The sequence below is a fragment of the Protomyctophum parallelum genome, assembly GCF_964188405.1.
Source record: "Protomyctophum parallelum genome assembly, chromosome: 18".
NCBI classification, from domain to species: domain Eukaryota; kingdom Metazoa; phylum Chordata; class Actinopteri; order Myctophiformes; family Myctophidae; genus Protomyctophum; species Protomyctophum parallelum.
In genome coordinates this window covers 5,681,088-5,698,962 of record NC_139716.1, presented here as the reverse complement: position 1 = coordinate 5,698,962, position 17,875 = coordinate 5,681,088, and the positions used below count along the sequence as shown (strand labels likewise).

Below are 17,875 nucleotides of genomic sequence, written 5' to 3'. Positions count from 1 at the left end.
ACTAAGACTAAATGTACTGAACAAATACAAAATAGACTAAAATGTGAGGAAGATATCCAGTATAAGTCATTTTACACTAGGTTACATGCTGAAAATAGCAGATCTACAAGCTCACAACACATCACGCTGCGACGCGCTGCGACGCGTTGTGAGCTTGTAGATCGTCTATTTTCAGAAAGTGTAAAAGTGACGCCATCAAGGCCCGCCAAAATACATTTTAGTTGACTAAATCAACTGTAGATTTAGCCGACTAAAATCTTATGATATTTAGTCGACTAAAACTAGACTAACACTAAAACATTCCAGGTGACTGAAATGTGACTGAAACTAAATGAAAACTATTGAAGAGACTAAAATCTAAATTTGCTGCCCAAAAACAACACTGGTCTGCTATGGAGGGGCGTCTGAATCCTGTCCTGTCCTGCGTAAGCAGCAGTGCATCCAGGTCACATGGTGTTACTGTTCCTCCTAGATCTGACACAGAGACACTGAGGCACCATACCTCCAGCACCTGAACCCAACACAGAGTGGTTCAGTGGAAGTGGTCTGGAAGGTGTGAAGGTGTGTCAGTGTGTTAGAGGACACTTTGTAGAAGGACAGAGTGCCAGCAGAGCAGTCCACGTACACTGCTACTCTGTTGGAGCGACGGAGACCGAGGACAGAGTCAGAGCGACGGACAGAGAGTTCAGTCTCCTCCCCATTGTGAAGGACAGAGTAACTGTTCTCATCATCATCACATATCAGACTCCAGGACATCTTATTGTATCCTAAACTACAGTCATCACCGTGTCCTCTCCTCTTGATTTCTCTGGTTGTCCCTGATATACGAACCGATCCACTCCACTCTACCTCAGAGTAACAACGTCCAGTCAGAGTCTCTCTACACAGAACCTGTGCCAGGTGGGTAAATCTGTCTGGGTGATCTGGATAGTACTGATCCTCTCTCCGAAGTCTCACCTTCCTGTAGTTCTCAGACAGAGAGAGGTCACTGTATGCTGTGTTTGGATCCAGTGTGAGTTCACACACATCTGATGAGAGAACAACACACAACACAACACCACTTTACAATCACATACAACTTCATAATAATATACAGAATTGAACGTATTAACCACTATGAGCACTGCTTCAAATCGTATTGAAAAGCTCACAATGCATTGCGGTGCGTTGTGAGCTTGTAGATCTGCCATTTTCTGTATGATGTTCAGCTGCTGTATAATTACCTTGAATATAGTTAATCTGGTTAATAATAACAACAACAACAACAATAATAATAAGATCTACAAGTTCACAGCACATGGTGATGGATGTACACTAACTATGTATAGGAACATACAATAATACAACAGACATACAATAACGCACGCACGCACACACGCACACTCTCTCTCTCTCTCACACACACACACACACACACACACATACACACACACACACACACACACACACACACACACACACACACACACACACACACACACACACACACACACACACACACACACACACGCACACACACACACACACACACACAGACATCAATAATAATGAAGGCACTCGATCTACAAGCTCACATCGCAACACATTGTGGTTCAAATTGTTCAGAAACCACTTTAATACATTCTGACCTGAGATCAGATTCTAAAAATGTCTTCTACATCCTGACAGTTTTCTGAAAAAGCCATGTTTCTATGTCAGTCGGTCTTCGATTTTTAAAAAATAGCAGACCTACAAGCTCGTAGCGCGCCACTCGGTGGCCACTTGGTGGCGCGCTATGAGCTTGTAGGTCTGCTATTTTTCAATAGCTAAAGCATAACATAATGCTAACACTAAAAACGGTTTCCCGCCTAAAATGGGTTAAAAAAATCAGGTCTATGCAGTGTGAGCTTGTAGATCTGTTTTCAGTCAAACCTATAATGACGTGTCCAGAATGGAAATATATTAATAAATATATTGCATATAATAAATAAGATCTACAAGTTCACAACACATCACCATGCAGGACACACGCACGCACGCACGCACGCCATGCAGGACACATGTGTGTGTGCACAAGTAAACACACACACACGCACACATGCACGCAAGTTCACAACACATCACCATGCAGGACACACGCACGCACGCCATGCAGGATATGTGCAGGCGTGTGTGCGTGTGTGTGTGTGTGTGCGTGTGTATGTGTGTGTGTGTGTGTGTGTGTGTGCGCACGTAAACCAGGGGGGCAGTCAGCCAGATATTTCGTGAAGCCTCATTTGAAATCGGTAGTTCATATAATGGCCTGTTGTGGCGCTGGACTGGACCCAAAAAGCCCCATAGCTCCATAGAGGCCCATGTATTTTGGCCCAACTTCACCTAGACTGTATTACCTTAATAAACATGGTCATGAATACTTTCTTCTTCCAGTCACTAGTTTAAAGTCTCATTTCTAATGTCATAATATTCTTTTTGGAAAATTATGGTCCCATTAATTAAAAAAAATGACCATAAAGTCGCGTATGTTCTGAGGGGCGTGGCTACCGTTACAGTCTATGATCGGGATTCCCCTCCCAGTCTTCTCCTCCCACTCGAGTCAAAATAAAAACCAACGGAGAAGAAGGGGGGAAGTCCCGCCTCGTTGTCTGGGCAGCCAATGACCAGCTGGTACAAAACGGAGCCAGCCAATGGCCAGCTGGTACCAAACGGATCTAGAAAGATGGCGACTTACATCAGGAATTAGCATATTATTACAGGCTTCATTTTACGTTCATGTTAGACCCGGGGAACGCTTTGTCCATATTTTTTACAGTCTATTACGTAAACACACATACACGCACGCACGCCATTCAGGACACCATGCAGGACACACACACAATAATAATGAAGGCACTCGATCTACAAGCTCACATCGCAACACATTGTGGTTCAAATTGTTCAGAAACCACTTTAATCCATTCAGGCCTGACGTCAAAAAAAAAAAAAAAAGGTTTTCTAAATCATGACAATTTTCGGAAACATTTGAGGCACATTTTAACGATTTTTCAAAAATAGCAGACCTACAAGCTCGTAGATGAGCTTGTAGATCTGCTATTTTTCAATAGCTAAAGCATAACATAATGCTAACACTAAAAAGGGGTTCCCGCCCAAAGTGTGTGTGCGTCACGCACGCACACACACACACACACACACACAATAATAATGAAGGCACTCAATCTACAAGCTCACATCGCAACACATTGTGGTTCTAAATCATGACAATTTTCGGAAAGATTTGAGGCACATTTTAACGATTTTTCAAAAATAGCAGACCTACAAGCTCATAGCGCGCCACTCGGTGGCGCGCTATGAGCTTGTAGATCTGCTATTTTTCAATAGCTAAAGCATAACATAATTCTAACACCAAAAAGGGGTTCCCGCCCAAAATGTGTTAAAAAAATCAGGTCTATGCAGTGTGAGCTTGTAGATCTGTTTTCAGTAAAACCTATAATGACGTGTCCAGAATGGAAATATATTAATAACAAATATATTGCATAATAAATAAGATCTACAAGTTCACAACACATCACCATGCAGGACACACGCACGCACACACGTGCGCGTGTATGTGTGTGTGTGTGTGTTCACATGTGCACACACACACACACACACACATAAACACACACACACACACACACACACACACACACGTGCACACAGGGGCTCAGGGGTACAGTGGCCGGATGGCAACCGCAATGTTCCTAGTTCGAACCCTCAAAGTTGGTGTCAAAGTGTCCTTGAGCAATCTGAACCCAAATTGCTCCAGATGTGCAGGTTGGTGCCTTGCATGGTTTCCTAATCCTCAACCATTGGTGTATGAATGTGTGTGAATGGGTGAATGTAACGCACAATCTATGTAAAGGTGTGTGCATGTGTGTGTGAATGGGTGAATGTAATGCACAATCTATGTAAAGGTGTGTGAATGGGTGAATGTGACGCACAATCTATGTAAAGGTGTGTGCATGTGTGTGTGAATGGGTGAATGTAATGCACAATCTATGTAAAGGTGTGTGAATGGGTGAAGGCAATGCACAATCTATGCAAAGGTGTATGAATGAGTGTGAATGTAATGCACAATCTAACTACAAATGTGCCGTGTGTGTGTGTGTGTGTGTGTGTGTGTGCGCGCGCGTGTGTGTGCGTGCGGTTGTAATGCACGTAACTCAAGAACCGTTTGACCCACCGACTTCAAATTCGACACACGCGTTCCACACCCCCACAGGGAGTGACCAGCCTTTAGTCTGTGGGACACACCGTTGTCCAGAAACACCACAAAAGGCTCTGGTCAGGCTCTCCCCTCACCTGTGTAATTTCCAGCCTCTGCCTCAACCAATTGATTGCCATGGCAACCCCACACCTGACAATTGATTACTTAACCAGTCAGTTTGCACTCTTCGGGCACAGGCAGACAGACAGAGGCAGACAGACAGATACAGAGATCTCCATATACAGTATGGGCACAAAAGGGACACAGACAGATAGTTAAAACGGGTGCTATGACAAGTTGACAGCGGGTAATATTAATAGAGATGTCCCGATACTGTATTGGAAAAGTATCGGATCGGCTCTAATTTGGTCATATCAGGTCATATCGGTATCGGCAAATATGCTAGTGTCACCACAGATCCGACACAGGGGTAAGGTTTGACACTATGGGTAATTAAAATGTTGGGGCATATTAAATGTGAGACCTGTAATAACATGAGGACACACGCACGCACGCATGCACTCTTGCACGCACTCACGCACGCACGCACGCACACACACACACACACACACACACACACACACACACACACAATAATAATGAAGGCACTCAATCTATAAGCTCACATCGCAACACACTGTGGTTCAAATTGTTCAGAAACCGAGAGACCACTTAAAAAAATCAGGTCTAAGCAGTGTGAGCTTGTAGATCTGTTTTCAGTAAAACCTATAATGACGTGTCCAGAATGGAAATATATTAATAATAAATATATTGCATAATTATAATAAATAAGATCTACAAGTTCACAACACATCACCATGCAGGACACATGCACGCACGCACACACGCGCGCGCGTGTGTGTGTGTGTGTTCACGTGTGCACACACACACACACACACACACGTGCACACAGGGGCTCAGGGGTAGAGTGGCCGGATGGCAACCGCAATGTTCCTAGTTTGAACCCTCAAAGTTGGTGTCAAAGTGTCCTTGAGCAAGACTCTGAACCCAAATTGCTCCAGATGTGCAGGTTGGTGCCTTGCATGGTTTCCTAATCCTCAACCATTGGTGTATGAATGTGTGTGAATGGGTGAATGTAATGCACAATCTATGTAAAGGTGTGTGAATGTGATGCACAATCTATGTAAAGGTGTGTGCATGTGTGTGTGCATGGGTGAATGTAACGCACAATCTATGTAAAGGTGTGTGAATGGGTGAATGTAATGCACAATCTATGTAAAGGTGTATGAATGTGTGTGAATGTAATGCACAATCTAACTACAAATGTGTGTGTGTGTGTGTGTGTGTGTGTGTGTGTGTGTGTGTGTGTGTGTGTGTGTGTGTGTGTGTGTGTGTGTGTGTGTGTGTGTGTGTGTGTGTGCGTGTGTGTGCGTGCGGTTGTAATGCACGTAACTCAAGAACCGTTTGACCCACAAACTTCAAATTCGACACACGCGTTCCACACCCCCACAGGGAGTGACCAGCCTTTAGTCTGTGGGACACACCGTTGTCCAGAAACACCACAAAAGGCTCTGGTCAGGCTCTCCCCTCACCTGTGTAATTTCCAGCCTCTGCCTCAACCAATTGATTGCCATGGCAACCCCACACCCGACAATTGATTACTTAACCAGTCAGTTTGCACTCTTCGGGCACAGGCAGACAGACAGAGGCAGACAGACAGATACAGAGATCTCCATATACAGTATGGGCACAAAAGGGACACAGACAGATAGTTAAAACGGGTGCTATGACAAGTTGACAGCGGGTAATATTAATAGAGATGTCCCGATACTGTATCGGAAAAGTATCGGATCGGCCCTAATTTGGTCATATCAGGTCATATCGGTATCGGCAAATATGCTAGTGTCACCACAGATCCGACACAGGGGTAAGGGTTGACACTATGGGTAAATAAAATGTTGGGGCATGTGGAGTTTGCTTTGGAGTTGCCCAAACTGCAAGTGCAAGTGTTGTGTTTATAGCAGACTCCTCAGTCTGCTATAAACAAACACGAGATACAATAGCTATAGATAGCTATAAACACTATTCCCAGTCGGTGGACTTCAAAACAAAAGATTTCAACAAACACACGCACGCACGCACGCACAAACACACCTAATAAATGTGTGACCTATAAAAACATGAGGACACACGCACGCGCGCACACACACACGCACGCACGCACGCACGCACGCACGCACGCACGCACGCACGCACGCACGCACGCACACACACACACACACACACACACACACATTTAATAATAGTGAATTTGTAATAGTTTGTCTCTATATTTCTGGGGACTTTCTGCCTTTATTCGATAGTACAACTGACAGAGACAGGAAACAGGGGGTGAGCTGGGGAGTGACATGCAGTGAAGCCGTCACCAGGATTAGGAATTGAACCCCAGACCTGTCAGGAATCAGAGCCCATGTGGTACGTGTCTTTACCACTCGGCTATCAGTGCCCCGACAGGAAGCTATTGATGGACATAGTAAAAATAAAAGCCTCAGATAGTCTGTGTTTTAACTCATATCTTTGCTTCTGGGGGGTCCCTGGAACAACATATTTCCAGCTGGGGGTTGGGGGCCAAATACATATATTTCTGGGGGTCCTTGACATGAAGATGTTTGAGAACGACTGACAGAAACATGGGTTTTTCAGAAAACTGTCAGGATTTAGAAGGCATTTGTAGAATCATCCTCAGGTCTAAACGGGTTAATGTGGAACTCAGAATGAGGCTGTTTGTTTTAAATCAATAGATGTACCATAATTGCAATTATAGTAATTCATTCAGTATTTGATTGCTTATATTATGTTTAGATCTCTTTAAGAGTATTGTACCTCCTAAGGTAAATAAACCAGTGGTTGTACTGATCAACTGTATTTATAAAAAGTCCAAAGACGGTGAAAGTAGCCGATATACAAGCTCTCAACGCGTCATGATGCAACACGTTGTGAGCTTGTAAATTGGCTTTGTGGCTATTCGTCGTAGGTCTTAGGGGTGGCTGTAGCGGAGGCTTTCACCTAGAGCTCCATAATATGAGGATGACGGCGACATCCAGCACTGACATCAGGCTAATGTAGAAACCTCATATATGGGGATACACGTTTGGCATCGTCATCATGACACGCACCCAGTAAGAACCTTATATAAGTACAATCCGAAAAGTTTAGGGTAGATAGCAGCATTTGCTACGCTCCTTGCGAGAGACTCCGTCACCTTCCGTACGACAGGATATCTGGCCTTACAACTGGCTTTGGAAGTTTCAGCATCCCGGTAATGTTCTAATCGGACACCACTGCGGCAGGGCCTATCCCAGACAACCAGCACTAGTTTGAGTTAATTTTATATGGTCCTCTTAAGTGGTTGAGACTCTTAAATAAATGTCTCACTAATATTTAACGTACCTTTAACTATTTAAGTCCACATCAACAGTTGTTTAATTAGAAAGAGGCTGTCTTTAACTAAATCACTTCTGTTTGGTGTGCTCTTACAGGCCAGAGAGTTTACATTCAGAGAGGAAGTGCTGAAAGCTTTGAGACGCACAGTAGGTACTTAGGCCCTCATTTATCAACGCGGCATAAGCAAAAATATGGGTGCACGTCGGAAATTACCACAATTTTCGGCATTCATCATTTCCGCAAAACCTTGAACTTGAACGTGAGCCAGGACAAAAATCACGTCAGGTCGGGAGCTGTCGTAGGCTTTGTCCTCAGCTGTTTTTTTGTCGTACACAAGCGGAGCAGCATTGTGTGAACTGCTGACAGGCTGTCAGAGGCATCTAAACATTATGTTTTCACTCCTAAAAATGTATAAAACTACATTACATGTGATTTTTTTTTTGTAAAGGCATGTCATGAAATTGGTAGAATATTTCCAAGTGTGCAAGCAATTAAAATCACGCAAAAAGTTTGCTTAAGCCATTTAAACAGTGTTTTGCATGAGCGCATACCCTATAGGCCTATACGAGGATTTACGCTGCCTGTGCTGGAATCCCCCTGGCCTCCCCACCTGGAATAGTTTCATGATGAATCGAGAGTCATTTGAGGGAGACTGCAGCTCTGCAGTCAAGTAGGGTAGGCTACTGTAGCCTAACCTACAGCAGGCCGATATCTTTCTGGAGTTACGGTATGTGCAATCTCCTCCTGTTTAAGGATAAACCTGACACGTCGCTTGAATGCCAAATGTGCCGTGCCAGCGCAAGTGGGGACGCATCGGAGATAGGTAGGATAACCCAGCCAGCCACCACTACCATGCAGTGCCAGTGCCACACGAGACTGGTTTAGGCTGCATATTCATATAATTGACAGTTGAAAGCCCAGCCACTGTACTAGCGAGGTAATCTAAATAGATTGTCATAAACGTGCATGGTCACGGTGTCATGGACGGACCACAGTGATAGAGACAGACAGACAGGGCATAGGAGAGGAGGAGATGCACCTATTTGCAAAACAGCAGCATGTGTGTGCGCCAATTTGTTAATTAATTCATGGTTCACAGGTTCAGGTTTTCGTTCACTAATACATCTTGTTGTATATTTGCGTTATTTAATTCATGCAGGTGTTCGTTCTTTATTTATTTAAGATACAACACACCAGTTGGGCTTGCAAGTTGCATGTGCGTGCGTCTGTGTGTGTGTGTGTGTATGAGAGAGGGGGGGGTGAGGTGGGCAGCAAGGCAAGCGGGGGAAACCTTTTTATTTATTTTTCCATCATGTAACCATAGTATCCATGAGTTGTTTGGTCGTATTGCATTTGTGCATGTCGCAAAAACGAGGGCGAGGTTTCATTTCATAGGGCGTGCCAGATTGTTTTCAGCTGTCACATTTATCACTGCTAGAAATTAAGGTAGGATCAGCTGTTTGTGATCACTTTATAAATGCTGTGGCGACGTGAGTGTACTACAAAACCGACGCTCGAATTTGGGGCAGATTTTACACTCAATTGATAAATGAGGGACTCAGGCCCTCATTGTTGTATATTAAATTATTAAAGTATTTTTAATTTAATATACAACAAGATATATTAGTGAACGAAAACCTGAACCTGTGAACCATGAATTAAATAACAAATAGGCACACACAAGCAGCGCTGCTGTTTTGCATAGGTGCTCCTCCTGTCCTTTCTGTCTGTCTCTCTCTATCACTGTGGTCCGTCCGTGACCAACTGACCATGCACGTTCGATATTTAGATTGCCTCGCAGTCGTTAGTCGCTGCAGTGGCTGGGCTGTCAACTGTCATTATATGAATGTGCAGCCAAAACCGTAGCCTCATGTGGCTGGCACTGGTGGTGGTGGTGGTGGGCTGGCTGGCTAGCCTACCTATCTCTGATGAGGTTCCCACTTGTGCTGGCACGGTACATTTGGCATTCGAGCGACGCGTCTGGTTCATTAAACGAGGAGGAGATTGCACATACCGTAACTCCAGAAAGACATCGGCCTGCTGTAGATTAGGCTACAGTAGGCTACCCACGTTGGGACTCTCCACAGCTGCAGCACTGCACTATACTCTCCAACGTCCCGTCATGGAAATATTTCAGCACAGACAGCCTTGCATGTATGTGCTCATGCAAAACACTGTTTAAATGGCTTAAGCATCTAACTTGCAACATTGTTTTTAATTGCGCGATTTTATCTCCTATTAATTTCATATGACACATGTGTTTAGATGCCTGTGACAGCCTCTCAGCTGGTCAAACAATGCTGCTCCGCTGTTCTACGACAGAAAAACAGGTGAGGACAAAGCGTACGACAGCTCCCGACCAGACGTGATTTTTGTCTTGGCACAAGTTCAATTTGAAGCTTCGGCGGAAATGGCGTGTAACCATATTTTGGCGTACGCAAGGTTGATAAATGAGGGCCATAGTGTATAATTCTAGAATCCTATGTGGACACCATAGGTAGGCAGAGTTCACTCAAAACTACATTGTGTTTAGTAATAAACCCCCTGAAATATAATGCATGTTTTGGTTAATATAAACACATTACAGTTATGTTAAGTGAAAGTGCTGTATAATATGAGCTGTTCATACATAGCAGGATGTTGTGCTCCTTTGATTTCATGAATACAACAGAATAAACACTTACACTTCCTCACACCTGGTCTCAGCCTGCACTCTCCACTGTGGTCACTGTGGGTGAAGGAGAGACAAAGATAAGATAATAGAAACAATAATGATAGATAATGCATTTATTAAACATTAAATGCTACTATACAGCACCCTTTTGTTGTTTTAAGCATTATGTTATACATTAGCTGTTGAAAAATAGTAGACAAGCTCGTAGCGCGGCAGCCGGTGCCACGCAACGAGCTTGTAGATCTGCTATTTGGAATATATATTGTTCCAGAACAAACGTTTTTAACTCAAATCTTTGCCTTTGGGGGTCCATGGAACAACATATTTTCAGATGGGGGTCGGTGGCCAAATACATATAATGTTTGGGGTCCTTGACATGAAATAGTTTGAGAACCACTGACATAGAAACAGGGTTTTTCTGAAAACTATGAATCTAGTGTCAGGTCTAAATGGGTTAAACAACAACTAGGCACATTTACTCTGACTGACATCAAGTCTGTCCATACCTGAGAGTCTGCAGTTGTCCACCAGAGGGCAGCGTCTCTTGGTCTCCTGGGTGATTGTAGCTCAAGTCCAACACTTTCAGGTGGGAGTTGGATCTCAGAGCTGAGACCAGATAAGAACAACCTTCCTTTGAGACCATGCAGCCTGACAACCTACACGCACGCACGCATGCACACACACACACACACACACACACACACACACACACACACACACACACACACACACACACACACACACACACATACACACACACACACACACACACACACACACACACACACACACACACACACACACACACACACACACACACTTGAATGGTTTGTAGACAAGACTGGATCATAAAGACCAAGGCCAATTCTCAAGGATGAACTTCCCTCATCTCTCCTCAAGCTCAAATGTGACCGCTTCTGACCGAGGCTAAGTCATTGATTTTTTTTTGTCATATGAAAGCAGGGAATCATAGCTTCAAATTGACAGTTTGACCCACCAGTTTTAGAGATATGGCTTAAGTAATGTCAGCGAAAACAGGCTTGAAAGGTTCACTTCTGTGGTCTCTAACATTACACCTAGCTACATGTTTAAGCATTTATTTGATTTTTACTTCTTTTTTTTTTCGATTTCAGCTCTGACATTTATTTGAGACAAGCTCTAGTCTAGTATGTGAAGAGTTTGCCTGTGCTATTAACTCATTTTGGATACAAATAAATAAATGAATAACTGAATACATGAATGAATGAATGAATGAATGAATTAAGTTTTTCTCATCTTCTAACCCTAACCCTAACCCATTGACTGTCTCTGTATCAAAAATAGTCACAAATAACCATTCAGGTCCTCAGATTATGATTGTATACCTTAAACTTAGCAATGATTTGTGCTACAATATTACTAGTTTCATATTTATTATAGTAGGTTGTTGGGCTCTGTAGCGCCCTCAGGTGACAGAGTGGTACAGTAACTGTTCATATTTATTATAGTAGGTTATTGGGCTCTGTTGGACCCTCAGGTGACAGAGGGGTACAGTAACTGTTCATATTTATTATAGTAGGTTATTGGGCTCTGTTGGACCCTCAGGTGACAGAGGGGTACAGTAACTGTTCATATTTATTATAGTAGGTTATTGGGCTCTGTTGGACTCTCAGGTGAAAGAGGGGTACAGTAACTGTTCACCATCACAGTCATGGGGTTTGAATCCATTGTGGTTCATACAGCTTACTCAGCATCTACACAAACACAGCTGTGCATGCTTGGTGGAGCAGCAAGGGCAGAATCCATTTGTTCCGGCTGCGGGCCGGCCGGTGCGCACCGTCGGCCGGTCGTTTTATAGGTCGGCCGGCCGGAATTTTATTTTTTTTATTTTTTTTGTACCGGCCGGTGTGATAGGTCGGCCGGTCCGTGGGTAGGTCGGCCGGTCCGTGGATAGGTCGGCCGTCCGGTCTTTTTTGGGGGACCCCCAAATGGTAACTCTGTCATTTCTCTACCGTTTTGGACGGGGGTGGGCTCGTTGGAAACGTGTCGCCCCCCTGGGGGCGTCTTTGGGGGTCTCAAGGTCCGGGGACCCCATGGACCCCCATATGGTAACTCTGTCATTTCTCTACCGTTTTGGACGGGGGTGAAAAGTGTGTGTGAGAGAGAGCTATAGTAAGAGGAATATGCAGATCAATATAAATGACTGGCCGACCTACTCACGGACCGGCCGACCTATCGCACCGGCCGGCCCATCGGCCGGTACAAAAAAAAAAAAAAGATTCTGCCCTTCGCAAAATATAAATGAATCAGGGCAAACTCCATGCCAGGATAATTGTCAGGCATACAAACCTGAGGGTCTCCAGTTTACAGTGTGGACTCCTCAGTCCAAGACAGAGATGTTTTATGCCCAAATCCTGCAGATCGTTGTTGCTCATGTCCAATTCTATTAGACTGCAGTTGGAGCTGAGAATTGATGCTAACTCCACACAGCATCGCTCTGAGAGGTTACAGCTACTCAGCCTGAAAAAGGAGCAGTGATAAAAATCTGTTTGTATTCTCTTTTTTTCTTTTCTTGTAAAATCAATATCACATTATTTATTAAAGAAGGATAAACAGCATTGAAACGTTATTATATTAGTATTATTTCCTATAGAACTGTGACATCATATTTTAAGTGTATTCAGTCAACCTACAGAGCTCTGTTGGAGGCTTTGACCACTGGCAGCAGCCTCAGAAGAGCCTCTTCTGAAGAACCGTATTTCTTCAGGTCAAACACGTCCAGCTCCTTTCCTGATGACAGCAACATGAAGGCCAGAGCTGACCACTGAGCAGGAGAGACAGTGGACAGACTCCCTGAGGTCAGGTACTGTTGGATCTCCTCCTCTAGAGAATGATCACCCAACTCATTCAGACAGTGGAACAGATTGATTGTTCTCTCTGGAGAGAGATTCTCCCTGATTTTCTTCTTGATGTACTGGACAGTTTTCTGATTGGCCTGTGACCTATTTCCTGTATGTTCCAGCAGACTTTGTAAGAGAGTCTGATTGGTCTCCGACGAGAGGCCCAGCAGGAAACGGAGGAACAAGTCCAGGTGTCCATTTGGACTTTTTAAGGCCTGGTCTACAGCACTCTGGTAGAGGTAATTTAACTGTGGTTTCAACAGCTTTGACCACTTGGAGGTTGACAGTACATTGACGCCAGTGTTGGTGAATGTGTGAAAGACGTAAAGAGCAGCCAGAAACTCCTGGACGCTCAGATGGACAAAGCTGAACTCCTTCACCTTGTGCAACCCACGCACCTGTTTAAACGTCTGTGTGAACATGCCTGAACACACTGCTGCATCGTTGATATCAATGCCACACTCTTTCAGGTCTGCTTCATTGAAGATCAGCTTGCTTTTCTTCAGATGTTTATAAGCCAGTTTTCCCATTGCCAGAATGGCGTGCGTGTTCTTCTCTGGACTCCAGTCATACTTGGTCTCTTTCTGTTTGGACTGAACCAGCATGAAGTGGATGTACATCTCGGTCAGGGTCTTTGGCAGCACTGTCCCTTTTATTAAAATGTCCTTCAGAACTACAGCAATGATCCAACAGAAGACTGGGATGTGACACATGAAGTGGAGGATTCGTGATGTCTTGATGTGTGAGATGATTTTATTTGCCATTTTCTCATCACTGATTCTCTTCTTGAAGTACTCCTCCTTCTGGTCGTCAGTGAACCCTCTCAACTCTGTCACCCTGTCAACATACATAGCAGGGATCTGATCGGCGGCTGCAGGTCGTGTGGTTATCCAGATGCGAGCATTGGGAAGCAGGTTTCCCTTGATGAGATTTGTCAGCAGCATGGCCACTGACATTTTCTTTTCTACGTCAGTGCAGATCTCCCTTTTCTGGAATAGATCGCGTAGAGGAGTACAAAACTCATCCAGCCCATCGAAGATGAACATAACGTTAGACCCTTTTCCGCTGCAAATATCTGCCTTGTTGATTTCGCCAAAATAACCATGAAGAAGTTCCATCAAGCTGTATTCCTTCTCATTCTGCTTGACATTCAGCTCTCGGAAAGTGAATGGGAACATGAAGAGGATATCCTGGTTGGCTTTGTCTTCTGCCCAGTCCTGAGCATACTTCTGAGTTAAGGCTGTTTTACCAGAGCCAGCCACTCCCTTCATCAACACTGTTTTGATTTGAGCTTCCCCGGGTAAAGGTTTAGTGATTTCTAGAGACTTGATTGATGTTTCTGGCCTGGATGTTTTTCTGGACATAGTTTCAATCTGGCTGACCTCATGTTCCTTGTTGACCTCTCCACTAGCTAACACTGTGACATTGACCTCTGTGAAGTCTTGGTTCAGAGGTGTTTCTTCTGGGTTTTCTTCAGGTCGTTTCCACTCAATCAAATACTCTCCCCTCTTCTTCAGAAAAGACTTGAGTAGTTGGGGAGTAAGGATTTCTAAATAACCAAAGAACAGAGGACACCAGTAAGTGCATGCTATGATAAATGTGGTCCTCAAATGAGTGGACTTGGTAATTATACTGTATTAATGGCTGTGCTGCTGTAGATGCTGAATTATGAATCTTGCTGCTGAATCTTCCATTTTATGTCTTATTAATTATTATTTAAACTAGGCATAGAGCTGTCAATGTTTCTTGTTGAATTGATACAAAAAATGACATGGAATTGTATTTCTGTTCTGACACTTTGTTTATTATAGTGGCATAAAACCCTATATGTTATCAGGTTAAGAACATGGTAAAACAAGAACAAGAACATGGTAAAAACATGGCATGCTACAGAAGTATACAGTGATGTATTGTAAGCAACACAGCTGCAGCTAATTAAATAAATAGTGTGTGCGTGTGTGTGTGTGTGTGTGTGTGTGTGTGTGTGTGTGTGTGTGTGTGTGTGTGTGTGTGTGTGTGTGTGTGTGTTAGATTAGCCAAATGGCATTGATCACGCCTCCAGGTCTTAAGTTAAGTAATAAGACCTGGTACTTAAAGGGTAAGACCCCTTTTTTAGAGGTTTGGGTTGTTTTCTCACCTTATTATGGGCAAACTATTACATTCCATGAGTTATTTCGCTGCGTTGTGTTGTTTATTAACAATTTAAGAAATAAAAAATAGGGTCCATTAACTTCCATTGTAGCGGGGAAACAGCTCTCAAAGTCACTCTTTTAGCACATGAACCAACGCAACAAAAGCTGATTCTGACAGTTTATGACATCAGGGAAACTCATGCGGTTTTATTTATTATAAAAAATGTCAACTTTGTCTTGTTTTGACTAATTTGTGTAGAAAGAAGATCCGGTAGGTATGCCTACGCCGACCAAATCACTGCTGTTCGCATCTGATCTGATTGGACCAAAACTGTACACCACTTCCTTATTGGAAACGACGGGGATGTAAACAAATGGATTTGATCTCATCCGCTTGTCACAAAAAACTTACACAATGGACGTGTTTGAGGGAGATACTTTATAAGACACTTTAGAAGAAGTGTGTAAAGTGTCTGTGTCTGGGATTGATATATGCGAGGGTGCATCTCAAACAGCGTGGAGAATTCTGTTTACAAACGAAACCTCGCCGTAGTACTGCTGCAGTCTATCTCCGACTAAAGTAGTAACTTTATAAATCTATCTTAAAAGATGAAAATAAGGCCCAGGCCGTAGCGTAACGGTCTGGGCACCGGACTGGTAATCCAGTCGCAGTGTGCCGCGGGTTCGACTCCCGGACCCGACACGGCCCCTACTGCATGTCATCCCCCCATCTCTCTCCCGTTTCCTGTCAGCCTACTGTCTGTCCCTTCAAAAATCAATAAAAGGCGTAAGCCGCAAAAAATATCTTAAAAAAAAGATGAAAATAAAACTGCATGAGTTTTCCTGATGTCATAAACTGTCAGAATCAGCTTTTGTTGCGTTGGTTTATGTGCTAAAAGTTTATGTGCTCAACGGAGCGAAATAACTCATGGAATGGAATAGTTTGCCCATAATAAGGTAAGAAAACAACCCAAACCTCTCAAAAAGTTGTCTTACCTTTTAAGACACGCAAAATACAGCCCTTAGTCTTCAAGTTTGTCAGTAACTTGTAAACATGCATATTAGTCAGGGAATATTATCAGTATAATGTCAAATCTGGGAATACATTTCTTACTAATAATTTTCTTCACCAGGAGTGTTTTCCGTGCAAAACTAATGCGTGGAATGGATTCAGAATCATGAAAACCCCCTAGTTTAGCCATAGCCACTTGCCCACATATGCCCAAATGTGCTGACTTCATCACATTTGTGATGACGGCTATGGCCATTTTAGCCAAAGGAGTGTTTTGTGCTAAACTAATGCTTGGAATGGATTCAGAATGATGAAAAACCCCTAGTTTGACACGCCACCATTTTTCCAGTTTTGCATGTGTATGAGGTGACAATACTTCATTAGACACCCAGGAGTCGTTTTTATGTGCAATGGTGTATTAACATTGTATTTAGGGTTTCTTCCTGGAGGCTGAACACATTATCAGCCCCTCCCCCTTTATCATACAACTACAGCTGTGGGTGCGGCTTCAGTTCAGGTGGATCACCACCCATCACCACATGCCCACATAAAAACAACATTTTAACAAATACACTTTTTTGAAAAAAATATACCTCCTTATATAACAATAAGACCTGATGATCATGTTTTAGGGTGGAAAAAAATCACGGCACTCTTTAAAGCATGATGAAATTTAGAAAATGTTGCCTTATAATGGTTGTATGGTATACCAACTTTCAGCAGCTGTCAAAAATGCCCCTAGGGTGGTTGAATATAAACCAATGTGGGATATGTTAGTAGACACCTTTACAAACACATTGGTGAAGAAAGTTCTTGGTAAAAAATGTATTCCCAGATTGTATTAATATCCCCTGACTATAGTATATATACCATGTCTTCACCTACCTTTGGTTTGGTTCTCCTGTAGATCAGTCATTTTGACCTTCTTCAGGACAGCCTCCACGATCTGAGTTGCATGAGTAGTGTACAAGTGCACGATCAGATCCACTGTCTTCATCCTGTCAGCGTCTTCCAGGTCGCATGTTTGGAGCGGCTTGAGGCCTTCAGCATCAACAAGCTTCAGATGCCACTGGAACTGCTTAAAGTCTTCTTTTGACAGATCGTTGAGAGTTGTCAAGATACGTTCCTTAAGTCCATCCATGGTTTATTCCTGACACAAACAGAAACCTCTGGGTATGAAAATATTGATCACAAGCTGTAGTTAATGTTACAAAAAAGAAGAGAAAAATATATAAATATAAAAAAAATACGTCTCTGGTAGGCTGACACAAGCGGCCGCCTACGAGCGGCTTGCGTGCGACGTGCGTGCGTGTGTGCAGCTGCAGGTCATGGTACAAACAGACTTTCTGTGCTGAAACCGACGGTACCTCTGAGGGCCCCTAGGGGTCCCGGACCACTTATTGAAGATGGGGTCCCGGACCCCCTGTTGAAGACCCCTGGTACCTCTGAGGGCCCCTAGGGGTCCCGGACCCCCTGTTGAAGACCCCTGGTACCTCTGAGGGCCCTATAGGGGTCCAGGACCCCCTGTTGAAGACCCCTGCCTCAGCCTAT

General features: G+C 43.7%; 1 protein-coding gene across 1 annotated transcript; it reads right to left on the bottom strand.

The window, feature by feature from the left end:
• Positions 1–468: 468 nt before the first annotated feature.
• On the bottom strand, positions 469–17,465 carry LOC310875930 (NLR family CARD domain-containing protein 3-like; the record flags this gene model as incomplete). Its single annotated transcript, XM_083789364.1, has 6 exons — positions 469–1,028; positions 10,312–10,355; positions 10,808–10,957; positions 12,630–12,800; positions 12,974–14,729; positions 17,210–17,465. 6 exons carry the CDS (start codon positions 17,463–17,465, stop codon positions 469–471), a joined length of 2,937 nt encoding a protein of 978 aa, XP_083645490.1.
• Positions 17,466–17,875: the final 410 nt, after the last annotated feature.